The sequence below is a fragment of the Erithacus rubecula genome (genome assembly GCF_903797595.1).
Source record: "Erithacus rubecula genome assembly, contig: scaffold_173_arrow_ctg1, whole genome shotgun sequence".
Classification (NCBI taxonomy): Eukaryota; Metazoa; Chordata; class Aves; order Passeriformes; family Muscicapidae; genus Erithacus; species Erithacus rubecula.
In genome coordinates this window covers 218,087-233,857 of record NW_027636136.1, presented here as the reverse complement: position 1 = coordinate 233,857, position 15,771 = coordinate 218,087, and the positions used below count along the sequence as shown (strand labels likewise).

At 47.1% G+C, this 15,771-nt stretch overlaps 1 protein-coding gene across 1 annotated transcript in view; it reads left to right on the top strand.

The window, feature by feature from the left end:
• The window catches only part of PAX5 (paired box 5), a gene marked incomplete at both ends in the record, with an annotated part of 107,821 nt that overhangs the window by 23,925 nt on the left and 68,125 nt on the right, over positions 1-15,771 (top strand). Inside the window, one exon of the mRNA XM_079332187.1 lies at positions 6,657-6,832. Coding sequence (XP_079188313.1) covers positions 6,657-6,832 — 176 coding nt within the window. The remainder of the gene's footprint in view (positions 1-6,656; positions 6,833-15,771) is intronic.

The window sequence follows — 15,771 nt, the reverse complement described above, 5'->3', positions numbered from 1 at the left end:
GAAGGAGTGTGGTGTGGCAGAGCTGCAGCCTGGTCTGCCAGGCTGTGCATGGGGGAAGGCAGCCTGGGAGGAGCTAGGGACCCCCAGTTACTGCTGGCTGCAGTGAGGGCAGCTGGGAGCAAGGTGCAGTGCAGTCTATCTGCATTTAATCCAAGGAATCCAGTCCCTTGTCTCTGCAGGAGCAAAGGGCAGGAGAGAGGCCAGGCTGGTGACAAATGGGATGCACTCAGGCAGGCTGTGCATTTACATGGCCGGTGAAACATCACTGAAGACCCCTTGCCATGCAGTGCTAGCCACAGGCACGCACCCCTGGCCAGCCCTGTGCTTCTGGGGTGTGCAAGTGTGCTGGCAGTGTCCAGCTGGCAGTGTCCAGCTGGGATTGTCCAGCTGGCAGTGTCCAGCTGGCAGTGTCCAGCTGGGATTGTCCAGCTGGCAATGTCCATCTGGGATTGTCCAGCTGGCAGTGTCCAGCTGGCAGTGTCCAGCTGGGATTGTCCAGCTGGCAATGTCCATCTGGGATTGTCCAGCTGGCAGTGTCCAGCTGGGACAGTGCCCATGCACTGGAAGTGTGCACTGCTCTTGCTGCACACGGGGGCTGGAGCTGGATGCCACCAAACTGTCCCTGTCCCTGCTTGTCTGGGCACTGACCAGTGGGCAGTGGGCTCGGGCCATTCGGATTGTCCTCACACCCATCCTGGCTGCAAAGCTGTAAAAACAGAACTGGAGCTGTGCTCACCTGAGAGCATCCACCAGTGCTCCCCTGAGTTTTCCTGCAGTGCTGCTGGCAGCCGTGGGTCTCTGTCTCCAGAAGGAGCTGAGCTGGTCCAAGTACATCTCACAGGTCAAGGCTTGAAATGAAGAAGCAATAAGCCACTGAAATGGTACTATCACCGAAACATGATTGATCAATTGAATTCTATCAGAGACAGTGGGCAGTGAGATTAACTCAGGCCTGATGGGTTCAATGAGTTAAAGCATGATGTTCATTTCAGCTTCATTTCACCAGTCTTTGCTTGTGAAATTGGTCAATCAATAGAGGTTGAAGATCAGATATATATATATTGGTGACCATCTTATGGGGAATATAATCTAGTGCAGCCAGCTCCTGACTCGCTGCCTCAGTGGAAATGGAGACGGAGCAGGGACTCCATCAGTGCCACCGAAATGGCCTGATATCTCCTCCAAATGAAAAGTATTTTTGGACCTCTGATGATTTATCTTTTTTTCCCCCCTTCTTTCCCACTTTGATCTATGATGAAACTCATACCCACCTTTGTGAAATATAGTGATTTCTCTGGAAAATATTTGTGCAGTGATCAGCTACATACACGTCAAAATATAAAGATCCTTTGTAGTGATACTGTCCTTTGGAAAAAAGAAATAGCAATGCTTAGAAAATCTGAATAGTGTAAATACAAAGATCTCTCTCCACTTATGTGGTTCTGAAACTAATGCTTGGCTGGGGAGAGCATTCTGAGGCAGCCAAATGTATACAATCCTGGGAAGGTGGTACGAAAATTCAGCTTAAACAGCTTCAGTTTTAAACAAAACCTTCCATGTGGTAATTAAACAGAGTCTTTATCTTCTCTGGACTAATTTACAGGCATGCTACAAGAAAACAAATCACCTTTTTGCCTCCTGGTAATATTTCATTTGCCTCATGATGTTTTAAATGTGGTGAATAACGTCCTCCCTAATTAGTCTGCATTTCCCTATAAGGTGGAGTAATTAGGTATGATAACAGGTAATGAAGTTGGACAGTACAAATTAGAGGCAGAATTCATGTCCTTTATGAATACAGGCTGTTCATGGCACTAGCTGTGTTGTTCCTTGATTCACCCTGCATATTGCCCAAAGAAAGAAAACTGAAACCAGTAGATTCCTTTTCTTTTCAGAAGAGCACTGCATCAGATGAATCTGCCATGGAGGTGCACTCTTCATGGCACACCTTTATTATTAACAGCATTGGAAATATTAATATATATAATAACAATAATAACAATAATAACAACAACAACCACAACAATAATGATAATAATAATAATAATAATAATAATAATAATAATAATAATAATAAAATTATTAATAATAATACATTAATATTAATATTATTATCCAGCTGGACTTGTGGTTGGCTTCCTCTCAAGTGGAACTGCCCCAGGGAAAGGTCTGTGCCACACTGTAATGCAGTATTTAAATAGAACCATAAAACACTTTGTGTTGGAACAGACCTGTAAGACCACCCTGTTCACCCCCTGCCATGGGGACCCCTCCCACTGTCCCAGGGTGTCCCCAGTGTCCAGCCTGGCTTGGGCACTGCAGGGATCCAGGGGCAGCCACAGCTGCTCTGGGCACCCTGTGCCAGCCCTGCCCACCCTCAAAGGGAAGAATTTCTTCCTAACATCTAATCTAGATCTCTCTTCTTTCAGTTTAAAAGCACTGCCCCTTGTCCTATCACTATCTGAAATTGTGCTGCTCTCCTTATCAGTATAAAAAACGATGGAGCTGAATAATTCCTATTTTCTATTTCAGTGCTTTTTACTGGTATTTCTATATTTTGCCTTGTTTTCATACTAAGCTTTAGGGCTTTTAGATATACTTAGTGTTTTGTGAAGATAGTGTCTTTTTTTCTTCTTATTTTGGTCTGTAGCCTTAGAAACAGTATTTTAAATCAAGTGAGTTGTGTGGTGAGGATCACTAAAATTCTGGTTTCCTCGCATTTAGCAATTTCAGATATTCTCCTGCTGTTTCAGAAAGAATGTCATGGGTAATATTTAACATAGCAGTGCATTAGAAAAATGAGATCTTCATTCATCAAATTCTTTAAACTGATCTTGCTATTTGCTTAGGTCCCCAGAACACAACTTGCTATTAATTAACAAAGATGTATTAGTTGCAGTGTCCAAGGTCAGAGAGGGCTTTAAGCAACCTGAATCGTGGAAGGTGTCTCTGCCTGTGGCAGCTGACTGGAACTTGATGGGATGCAAGGCCCCTTCCAGCCCAAACCATGCAGCGATCCCATATTTTCTGGATGGTATCTACACCACCTGGGCAGCCTTTTGTCAGCAGGACTGGGGATGGTGTCTCTTCCCAGAGAAAAACCTCTTCTGTGCCCAGCTCCTCCCAGAGTTTGTTCAGACTTTGGCTAGCCACAGAAGACCTTTGCTTGAGTTTGATGCCAGGGTTTGTCTAGCAGCATGTCCAGTTGTTGTGGCACCACAGGTCAGTTGTTGTGGGCGAGGTGTGAGCAGAAGGGGCCCATGCATTTCAGAGTCATTTCAGATTGCATTTCCCTGCCCAGAAAGGGCCTGTCAGTGAGTCTGGAGCCAGGCAGGGTGCTCAGCCCTGCCCCAGCCCGACAGGAGCCCAGGTGCAGGTGGGATGGGGCTGCTGCTGGAGCTGTGTGCAGCTCGGGGGGCTCGGGCAGTGCTGTGGGCTGGGTGGGATGTGGGGGGCTGTTCACACAGGGCTGCAGCCCCAGGGCTGAGCAGGCTCTCCCTGTGCATTGGGACAGGTCCCAGTGCATCACATTCCCATGATCTCATCAGAAATAGCTCAGGAAACTGTGGGGTAATGGCACCATCCTATCCCATAGCAGAATCTTATCAAGGGTGAAATGTTTGTTTGGTAAGAACACAATCTTTGGTACTAAGGAGAGTGTTACATCTGTGCTCTTCACTTGAATTTCTGGGAAGATGCCATTGAACTGGGAGCTAATTGTTTCACAGAATATAGGTATTACATGTAGGGCTACTGTCAACAAAACGTGTGGATGCAACCCTGTGTGGATGCACTGATTATATGAAAAATGTTCTTACCACTCCCTAGAGCCTATTTATAATTGCAATTGTTTCAAGCCCTACAACAGTATTTTAATTATCAAAGATATCCTAGTTAAGCAATGTAAAATGTTAATGGTATTATTTATATAATGTCTAACAGCCACACACATCCTGAAGACTTTCACAAACTCCTGTGTGTCATATTCAGTGTACAGGAAATCCTTTGGCTCTACAGTGGAATCCAGAACTTGCTGGCAATTAGTCTGAATTTGGGAGACACAGTGCAAAAGTACAAGTCATTCCTTTGCTCACAGGATGAGCAGAGCAGGTGATGCTGACAGTGAGGGAGGCTTGGGTGGTTCCTTTTGTGCAGTGTCAGCCTCTCCTGTCTGACTCCTGCCCAGGTCCCTCCCTGGCACAAATGCTGCCTGCATTACTCCTCATCCCAGGGCAGCACTGGAATGTGCATTCCTGGAGTCTGATCCCACCTCAGGTGCTCAGGACAGCGTGGGGAGATCCTGGCCAACAGGGGAGTGCCCATGGTGTGAGCTGGCACCACACGCTGTGCTTCCAGCCAGGTGCCAAATGCTGACCTTGACCCAAACCCACCCCATGCCCAGGTGTGCCAGGAGCAGCCTCCTGCTCCTCCTGCCTTGGTGAGTGCCTGGCTCATCCCCTGGTGAAGGGCATGGGGCATGGACTGATGGCTCAGGCACAGGAGGTGCCTTTATTCCCACATGCCACACTCTGGTCTGGGGTGGGAGACCCTTCCCAGCCCTCTGCTGCCCCAGGAGTTCCTGTCACCAGCCTCCTCCTCTCCAAGGTATTCACTCACAAAATTCTGGACTCCACATTGTGGAGGGTGGGACAGCTGCTCCATTTCTCAGGGATCCCATTGCACTCCCCTCTCTGGGTGCCACCAGCAGTGCACACACTGTACTCCACCACCAAGAACAGTTTCCAGGTCATGCCTGTCTTGTGTAATTTCACTCCCTTTTGTCATCCCCTTTATCCCAAAACTGCATCAACTTTGATGCCAAATTGTGAGTAACAGTTTAACCTGAAATTTAAAGCCAGCATTTCCATGCTCCAGAGACAGGGTCTCCCTGGCCCTGTGCTACCATACAGCTACCAACTAGAATTTTAATTCTATAAGCCATGGTTGACTAAACTCAACACAGGGTCTATTAGATATTATTTGATTTAGAATAGTTAAAAAAAAAAAAAAAGAAAAAAAAAAAGAAAAAAGGCAAAACAAACTGCTTAAAGATACACTGCTTTCTTGTATCCCTCTGTACCTTTTCACACTTAGACATCCTACTCAGACCACAGGTTCAGGTTTTTATTTCCCTTCCTCTGCAGAGTAAACTCATCCTTGCACTTTACAAAAGCCAGTACCTTCTACCCTGGATAAAATTGCATGACTTTCTCTAAGAAGGGCATATGTAATGTTGTTGTCACTGAAATTGCTGATCTCAAATTGAGAAGGAAGTTTCCAGTATTAACTGCTAACATCAAAAGTCTGTTCAGTATAAGGAGAATTTTGCTTAAATTCAGCATTAGCAACTGGGGCTGGAAGAGGAATTTCCCTGTGTTGATCCCCCAGTCTGAGAACTCTGCCTTAAAAAAACCTGGTTTTCTGGACAGACAGCATCTTCTGCAAAATGCATCTGCTGAATGATGATGTTAAATTAACAATCCTTTGTGAAAAATCTCATCCACCAAGCATCTCTTGCATTACTGATGGCCAGCACGGGCTTGTGGGCACAACTGGTGTCTACAGCAACAGGCTGTTTGTGTGCAGATCCCCTCTCTGATCCCCTCTGCACTTACAACTAAAAACTCGATGCAGAATCTGCCAGAGCAGGTGATGTTATTCCTCTGCAGACTTCTTGGACTGTAAACAACTGCAGCACTCATGGAAATGTAGCTGTTAGGGATACAGCTGAATTCTGCTCCTCATTACTAATCTGGCAGCTAGATGCTATTTTTAAAATGTTTCCTCCCTCTGTCTAGTTAGATGTTGCCATCTGGAGAAAAAATCTGATATTTACTGTTGTTCTTGGAGTTCCACCTCCTGGAGTCCTGGGAATACTGCAGATCTCAATTTTCAGTGCATAAAAGACATATTTCCAGCACTGACAGGTGAAAGGAAAGTAGGAAACCACTGTGATTCTGCAAAAAGCAAATTGAAACAAGTCATTGTATCGCAGGAGTCTTTTCAGACTGCCAATCAAATATTTTTCAAACTTGTCTCATGGATTTTCAGCCATGGTCAGACACTTAGGATTCCTGCTAAAAGTCTCTGCCAAAGGGAAGAAGGAGGAAAATGTGTTGTGGACCCAGGTGTGAGTCCCGCCAGTAATGTGGAGAAATACAAAGTGAGCTGGAGGGTGAGGAGGGTGTCATGGACTGGGCTTTGCTGGGGGTTGCAGGGTAACCCAGCCCAGGGATTCCCCAGCTCGTGCCATGCAGTGCTGGGGCTTTGGGCTGAGAGTGCTGAGCCCATGCCAGAGCCCAGAGTTCAGCACAGAGCTCAGGATGGAGAGGAGCAGGACCTGCAGGCAGCACACCAGGGACAGAGTGTGGGGATGGGGACGGGACAAAGGGCTCTGCTGGGGCTGACCAGACTGACTGACTGTCACCATCAGGCTGGCACAGACCAGGTGGCACAGTGAAAGGGATGCAGGCACAAGTGTGACTGCTATCCTGTGTCCTGCCTTTACATTGTGTGTGAATTTGCTGGCAGTTTAAGGGCTGCCTGTCATGCAGGGCTGTGCAGTGTGTTTCTTCATCTCTTCAAAAATAAGACACTCTGCTGTAGGTCACATCACGAGACTACTCACTTTTCCTCTTCTCTCTCCTCTTTGAAAGGTATTCAGGAATCTCCAGTACCCAATGGCCACTCTCTCCCAAGCAGAGATTTTCTGCGGAAACAGATGCGAGGAGACCTTTTCACCCAGCAGCAGCTGGAAGTGCTGGATCGTGTCTTTGAGAGACAGCATTACTCTGACATTTTCACAACAGCAGAGCCCATCAAGCCAGAGCAGGTACTATTGCAAATATTTCGTGTTTTCCTGGTATGCTTTCCACTGGCAGAGGTTGTTTGGTGGACATCACCAAAGGGTTTTCAGAGTTTCAGCAGACAAGTGTGGAGACAGAGGTCTTGTCAAGCTCATGCTAGCCATTAAAGCCTATCAAAAAATCAAGGAAAACACTCACTGTGCAAGCATTAGCAAGAGTTTGGCTATGAAATTACACCTGATCTGGACCAGTTGCATCAAATTAATCTTTAAAGAGCACCACAGCTTCTGATGTTTTGCTAGATCAAAAGCAGACAGTGCAGGTAACAAGAAGAGGTTCTGGTTCACAGTGAGCATGATTGTGGACGAAAAATCTGATTTTTGTAGCCAGAAATGGCTTATTAGACATGTAACTGCCCATTTTTTGAGAAAAGCACCTGATTAGTATGTAAGGGTAAATTATGGATTTACAGTGTGCTTGAGGAGGACTTGGTATTAACATTTTGAAAAAATTCCATTTTTGCAGGCATACTGTAGAAGCACATGAAAAAACTGATGAGCTGTGTCTCTCTGTGTTCTTCTTCTTGGGTGGCAGTATTTAATTTAGCTGCTGAGAAGGAGGTAGAAATTAATATATTGCTGTCAGCACTGATATTGGTCTAGCTTGCTACTTAATGATGTATTCAGCTATTAATCTTCAGTGTTCTTAATATCAGACATGCTTTTTAGCAAGGTGGATGGACTTTTCTAACACTGATTCCCCTTGGAGGAATCTGCACATTTGAGGGCCATTGGAGATTCTCTCATGGCAGCCTGCTACCATTGTGGCTTCAGCTGAGGAAGGTGTATATTTTTATACATTTTTTTTTAGAATTACTTATGCTGCAAATCCTATAGTAGAGCAGGAATTCCTCATGCCTCCAGGCTCATCTGTCATTCACTCTTTCATGCACAGACGTTTGTTCCCACCATGTTCTGCTGTTTTTGTGTTTTCCCTGGTCCGTGTGCGCAGCAGACTGTGCAGGTGTGACCCTGAGCTGGGAGGGGATGGGAGCCCCTGCCAGGGGAGTCTCTGGCAGGTGAAGTGGCTTTCATGTGCCACTAGAGGTGGTTGTACATCCAAACACGGGGATCTGCAGGGATCTGCCCAAGGCTGTGGCACTGGGCTGGGGCTTTTCAGGACACCCAGGAGCTGTGACTTGTTCCATCTGCTCCTGCAAAAACTGTGAAAAATGGTCACTGCAAAGGCAGCAGTGATGGGAGGGGATGTTTTATTTGCTTTTGTGTTCTAGAGCTTCTTAGTCATGGCCATCTTTAGCTCATGGGAGACAGTCCAGCACTGAGTGAACATTTATGCAGAGATAAACTTTTACTGGTTTTATAGAAAGACTGGGAGATGTGAATAAGGATATTGCTGAAGTGTTATCCCAATTATCAAATATGGGATATTTTGCTCTTGATGGAGAAAGGATCTCCCAGAGCCACATAAGGAATTGTGAGTAGAATGGCTCCAAGCAGGCAGATTATTAAAATTGGAGATATGCTGCTATTAATGTGGTGAACAGGATACTGATACAGATGCTGAGAAATCTGGCATTATGAGTTTCAAAATGTGCTTTGCAGAACCATATTGCCTGGCATGTAATTATGAAAGCAATTTGTAGTTGTTTGTTTTTATTTGGCTTTGAGCATGGCTTTTGCTTTCAGAAGTCTGGACCATGGTTCAGGGCTTGTGAATATTTGGGGTCAGCTTCTGCTTTTTGATGGTGTGTGAAGGGTAACTTTGACCATGACCAGGTGTGATGTGTATGACTTGCTGTGGCTCACAGACTGTGTGAGCCCAGCCCTTACAGGAGCAGTCTTGTCTCAGCTCCTTGGTGCACCCAGCAAAGCTGCCACGATGCTCAACCACAGTGGAGAAGCTGTCTGCATCCATTAGTAGGGCCAAATAAATCTATGAGAAATCAAATATTGAGGATATCAGTGACATGGCTTGGGAAAACAGAGTTGTGCCTGGATTAGATTGCTGTAGTACAGCAAGATCTGCCTGTGACATTTGTCTGTCCAAAGTGCTGCTGGACCCCAAAGAGGTGCTTCAGGAGCTAAGCCAGTGGTGGATGCAGGGAGCTTTAAGCTCTTTATGCAGAGGAAAACATGGAATAGATACTCCTACCCATGGATGTGGGAAGAAGACTGGTATGAGCTGCAGACCCACTGTTTATCCATTTTATTAGAAATCTGATCCAGCAGCAGCCAGCTGAACATCACTAATTTTGCTTTAGGACAAAAACTTACTGATGTGCCAGTACTATTCACCTGAGGAAGGCTCCAGGTATTTTATTGGAATAATTAGTACTCTGTGGACACTGTAGATCCCTTTTCATTCCTACTTTGTGGCTCCTCTCTAAGTCTTCCTTCTCACCTGTGTGCTGGGGGCAGGCCCTTGGGAGGGGGAAAGAAGTTCCTCCTGCACAGCACAGTATTTGCAGCCTCATCCTGCCTGGCTCCCAATGCTGCCCAAACTCCTCCTGATGCCTTTTCTGCACAAAATTTGTCCCTGCCTTTATGATTCATTGTCCTCCATGTGGTAGAGGGGCTGTGTGGGAGTGATTGCTCACCACTGTGTAACCCTTTGCTTTGAGTGCTTCCAGTCCACTTCCTTCAATTTCCCAGTTTCCCAATTTCCCTCAGCCAACCTGTATGAAAGGGAGGCTCCTGAGTTACTTATCTTCTTATGGCATGGTTAGAGCATGATGCTAATAGCACCAAGATGGTGAGTTCCTTACTGAAGGGTTGGAGTCAATGATCCTTGTGGGTCCCTTCCAACTCAGAATATTCTGTGGATCTGCCAGTCTATGCTGTACTGTTAACAATAATAACTTTCTGCTCTAAGTTGTGGCATCTATGGAGAGACTGATGAGGAGCAGACAGTTGTCTTTGGGGAAGGGCTCATACTATGTTGGGAGGGAAGGTAACCAGTGGCCAGGGGCAGGGGAATAAAGCATCAGACAGTCCTTAGAGAGAAGCAGAGCAGGCTGTGTGCTGGGTGAGGCAGGGTCCCACAGTGTGCTCCTGCCATGGCAGACTGTCAGGGTTGTGCATCAAGGGGCAGAAGTGAGGCATCAGCTGTTCTTGCCTTGTGGTGCAGCCTAACAGCAAGTGTGTGTTTCCTGCCTGTGGGGAGTGTGAAAAACATCCCAAGGTGAGGGAACCAGGGGCTGAGGGTTGCAGCATCAAGTCCTTCCCTGTCTGTATGGAACCATGACATAAAGCCAGTGCTCAAAAGCACTCTGGCCCCCCTCCTCCTGACAGAGCCCTGCTATAAAAATAAATTCTTCTGTTAAGAGAATTCATAAGAATGAAGGCCTTTCTCTCCTGTTTGTGCCCTTTTGTGCTCATTTTCTGCAAACAGCCCATGATTAATTTGCACTGGCTGCAAATATTCACAGAAAACTGGTTTCACTGATTTCTGAGCAGAGGAAATGTGCATAGCATGCACTGGCATGTTTGCAATGCCAGGGTTGCACTGCCATTCTGTACACATTCTGAGCCAGCCCTGTGTGTCTCATCCATCTGCATGGACAATGCCTGCAATCATGCAATGCCACACCTTGCAATTCTCAGGCCCTGGGAAAGCACAGCCTCCACAGCAATGCCATTCTCTCTGTGCTCTGTGTGAGCATGGGCTGCTGCTCCCCAGTGTATTGCTCCCAGCCCACAGGGAGGGCTGGGGGTGTTGCCAACACACCAGATTCCCTTGGAACAAACCAAACTGACACACACCTGCCTGCCTGTCCTGGAATTGTGTGCTACACTTATACCTGTGTCAGACCAACACACTTCACCTGCCTCGGCTGCAGCAGCCCCCATTATTCATGGTAACTGCAGTGACAGTTCAGACTTCACCCCGAACTGGTGCTCATCCTGTGCAGAGTTGCAACACTGAGTGGCAAAACTTTCCAGACCTGGGGGAACTCAAAGCACTGGCTGTACCCAGCAAACCCCTGTGGGTCTGGGGGGCTGTGAGGGTGATTCCTGTGATTCCAGCCAGAAGGATGGAGAAATTCCCCACAGCATCTTCGGGAAGTTGTACCAGACTGGCCAAGCCTTTTTATGAACTGCTGACCCAAGTAATTCTCCAGTCAAAACACTGACAGGAGATGTTCTTGCAGAACAAGACCCAGGAGGGTCCTGAGCACTTCAGGTGTGTGAGGCTGGACAAGTGCCCCTGGAGAAAGTCCCCCTGGAGCAGGCAGGGGCAAGCCCAGGGCACGTGGACCAGGTGCTCGTGGAGGCTGTGAGAGCAGGATTAATGCATCTAGGGGTGAAAAAAGCAGGGTGAAGGACATGCAGCTGGATTGGCTCAATGGCAGAGACAGTGCGTTAATTTGCTCGGAATAAAGAAAAGAATTAGCCATGCTGGATTTCTGTCCACAACAGAAATGGATTCTTTTGTACTTTCAGTTTCACACATGGGTCCAATCGAATACTCATTGAAGCCAAGAGGAATATTTCTATTGACTTCAATAAACTTTAGATCAGGGCAATAATGAGGCATAACATGATGTGACCAGATTCAACACTATGTAGGTCACCAGCTAAGAAGATAACTGCTTGCTGCTAATAGCAAATAATTTGTAGGCCCATGCTGGTGCTTTCCCACTGCTTTAAGCTAGAACTAAACAGAATATCTGTTCAGATTGATTTCTGGATAAAATGTAGATATTCTGTGCTCACACAGAAACCAGAAACCTGGCAAGCATATAGTAACACAGGTATTTCTTACACATAGTGCAAATAAATGTGGATCTGGAGATAGGCAGATGGAATTTGGATAACAAATGTAATTTGGATTTCCAAGGAATGCCCCCAAAATTGCTATGATCTGGAAAAGGTGGAAGAATTGCAAAAGTTGAAACCTGATGCAGAGAGAGTTGCACCAAAGTACTCCTCTGAATTTACCAAGAAAGGAGCACAAACTTCTTATGAAAACTTTCACATTTTGCTTTCTGCCTAAGTACACTCCAGCTTTGAGAGGGGAATCTTGGGGTTTTTTTTTTAAGAGCAACTGGAATGCAACTTCTGAGAGGAGCAAGATACACAGTCCCCCTTACAGTACTGGAGTTTGTCTTTGGGAATAATTCCAGTAAAGCCATAAAGTAAAACACATTTCTGTCTTAAGAGGACTCACTCCCAAAGTGCAATTACTGGAGAAGCAGAAGGAAGGAATGAATCTACTAAAAGGTGTCCCTGCCTGTGCTGGGGGTGTTGAAATGAGATATCTTTAAGATTGCTCCCAACCCAAACCATGCAATGATTTTATGAACTGAAGGACACTGTGCTTGGTCCTGGTCCCCAGAGTGTGAGGAATATGTTTTTTCTTCGGAAACCTTTGGGTAGACAGAGGCTGTTGAGAATCTGAAAATACTCTGACACTTTTATTGAGCAGAGCTAATGTTTGTTTGTGTCTCCCAATACTTCACGTTGTCCAGAAACAGTGGAAATTATGAAAATTATTCATGAATAGTCTGAAGAACCAAATCTTCTCTCAATCTGCCACTTGCAGGAATGATTTGAGCATTCCAAGGCAAGCTCTTAACCACTGCATTACATGGGATGCTAAATGGAAAACAAGTTAAAAAGGAAAAGGGAGCAATAATATGTGTCTCAATAAATGTACACAAATATAAAACTGAGAAGAAAATGACGACAAAGGAAGAAGTGGAGCAGAACCTAGCGATGCTGTGGCAGCTCTGCAGGCAGCAGTGTGTGGGGGGCACAGTGCTCAGGGTCAGCACCCTGGGCCAAGCTGAGAGGCACCCCCAGCTCTGCTGAGTGGAGGGGGCTGAGGTGGTGACGAGGGGCTGTGGGATGCAGGATGATTCTGTGGCTATGTTGCCCCATTCTCTCAGGCCACCCTGGTTCCAGCTTGGGGCAGGGGCTGCCAGCAGGCTGTACCTGCTCCTCCTCAATCTGCTGATCCTCTGTACCCACAGAGGAGAGGAGGAGAGGGTGGGGGCTGGCGGTGCAGAGAGGAGCAGGGAACAAGGGCAGTTCTCTGGCTTTTGTGGCTGAAATCTCCCCTGTTCCAGGCACAGCCTTACTGGTGGGAGGAGAAGAAAATCCCAACTCTAAAATCAAGCCTAGGAGAGCACATCAGGAGACAAAAAGCCTTCCCCTATTTACTCTCAGTAGACTATCAAACAACACCAGGCTATTAATTTGGCTTTTGAGTCTTCACTAAAGCCCATAAAAGCGCACAGTTGTCAAATGGAGTTCATTTTAATTTCCTTTCAATCACAGTAAATTATTCAGGTGATAAATCAGCTGGGGCAGCCTCCTGACTGTAATAGAAACCCTAATTCCTGGCTAATTATCCAGCCCATTGCTGCCAGCAGATCAATACCCCTGCCGAATGGAAAGGGCGTGGGGTGCAGGCAGGCAGGGGCGGGGGGCAGAGCTGGAGCACCGTGACCCCTGCCCTGAGGGTCTGGGGGACAGCTGTGCTGCTGCCCCGTGTGGCACCGGCCGTGCTGGAGCTGTGCATTCCCCGAGTGCTGGGCTCTGCTCATCCCCGTGGTGAGCCACGCCGGGGGCTGCGGGTGTGGGAATGAGCCGCTCCCACCTGGGTAGGGCATCTACCCCGCTGCTGCAGGCCCCTCTGACAGCCCTTTAAACACTACTCTGAAAGAAATCTCAGGCTGGCAGAACTTATTCTCATTCGGTAGACCCTTTCAGTAATAGTAAAAGCTAAACAGGTAAACAAAAGATGAGAAGATCAGGGCTCAGCTGTGACACGGAGTGCTTCACTGGGACAGTGCAGCAACCTCTGGAGATGACAGCAGCACTTACCCCCAACTCCTTGCATTAGGTGTTTTTTCTGGAGCTGCTCCATGCACAAAGCACTTTGAGCCTCGAGACTATGCTGTCAGTTGCTGTCTCCAGTTCAGCATCATCAAGTTATTCTGCAGAAGTGTCTAGTAGAGCTCCACTACCTGTCTCAGATGCTCTCATGCTATGCCTGTGCTGCTGTAGAGCACAGGCATAGCTCAGGACAGAGTGTCTTCTTTGAGCCCTGTGTCCCTTCATTGCACTGCTGGGGATGCAGAGGGATGCACCACCTTCTCCTCTGGCTCTGCTCTGGTTTAGATTGGAAAAGGAGAAAGTAGCCTGTCATAGTGTTTCTTCCTGGTAAAATCAACTTTTTTTTTTGACTGAACTTTTCTTTTAAAATAGCAGCAGAAAGCACAGCTCCTTTGGCCAGTACCTCCTCTTTGCATACCCGCTCCTTTGCCTTCCTTGTGAGCATATTTTTGTGCATGAGCTTCTGAAGACTGCACAGATTTCTGTGTATGTGCCACCTAGTTGTGTCATGTTCTGTTGGGTGGTGGCAGTCACAGCAGATTTTGTTGTATGACACCTGTGTGTATTCTGTGTGACAGTGGGGCTGTGGAGGCGAAGTTTTCTGGGGAAGGAGCATGACAGGAGCCATGTACCCAGCAAACATCTTCCTGCATCAACATCATCCTTGTGCAAAGAAACCCTGCAGCTTTCAGGGGCAGCTGAGGATGTCTGAGGGGTCTGGAATTGAGATGGCTGGATTTTGAGTGGGCAAGAGAGGTGGGAAAAAGGGCAGGTGGATAATCCAGGGGTGCCCACAGTCTGGCACAGAGATGGGGATACCCTCACCCTCTGCAGCTCAACGCCCAATGCCCCTTCCCAGAGGGGCTTGTACATTCCCTGTACAAGCAAGTGGTGATCAGCACTTTGTCTAGAATAGGCAGCTCAGGGTCAGGACTTCTCCTCCAGACTTTTCCAGGAGGTGGAAGGGAGCATTTCCTGAGGTCTGCAATACCTTGGGGGCAGGACCATGGTGAAGAGAAGTTGCTGGTAGAGGAGAGAGCTGGGGTTTCACTGCACACACCCTGCTGTGATGGCAGTCAGTGCAGAGACCAAGCTGGGGAACAGTAACAGCACACATTTCAGGGATTTCAGGGTAAATTTGAAAGACTGGAGCTTTCCTGGTGCCTTTCATGGTGTTAAGGAAGCCTCAGTGATGGCTGGAGCTGATGCAAATGATGCTTCTCTCCTAGGTCTGAGCATTGGGGTTGCAGGGCTACAGTCCCCAATTAACATGACTGCCTGGGGACTGTCTCTGTCTCCAGGGTTGCCAAGTGTGAGTCCTTTTCCTACACAGGGGAGTCCCTGTCACCTCCTCCTCCCTTTGACCTATCAAAGAGGAGGAATCCCAAAATACCAAGGTAGACAGCTCCTTCGAGAATTGCATTGCATTCCAGGTTTTAAACATCCCTTTTTCCCCCTCCTGACTGCTTTCAAATATGACTACATGTAAAAATACAAATTCATGAGTTAAAGTGAAGTCTAGCTTTGCTGTGGCTTGTGCTTCCACATCTCCTTTGTTCTTGTCTCTTTTTTCTTTGCGCTGTGTAAAGTGTGGGGTGTCTTCTCCCACTGGCAGGCTCCCCACATTGTGCACATTCCTCGACGCAAAAGATCCTTTTCTCAAGCACTTTAACCTCCCCAAGTATTTTTCACAGTTTAAAGGAATTTCAGTGTAGTCATAGTCCCCTCATAGCCCACAAAAAAGGTTTTCAGCTACTTATCAGTGGCATCTCTTCAACCTCTTTCCATCTGGAAAACTTCAGTAGAGTCCTTGCTTTATTCCTCTCATTCAGGGGAGCTCAGGAGATCTGTAGTCTCATTCAGGCATTAAAAGGGTTAAAATTGCATCCAGATGTTGAAGGAGTTGGGCCAGGCCATTCTGGAAGAAACGTGGCTGCAAGGGCCATGTGGAGGAGGCCGGACAAAACTCCAAAACTCAGCTGCACCTCCTCATGCTGAGCGGTCAGCTGGGGGCTTCTCTCCCTCTCCTGGCTGCTTCCAAAAAACAGTGGCAGGAGCCTGGCCGAGTGTGGCCACACTGGGGGGGACAACCAGGAGCTCAG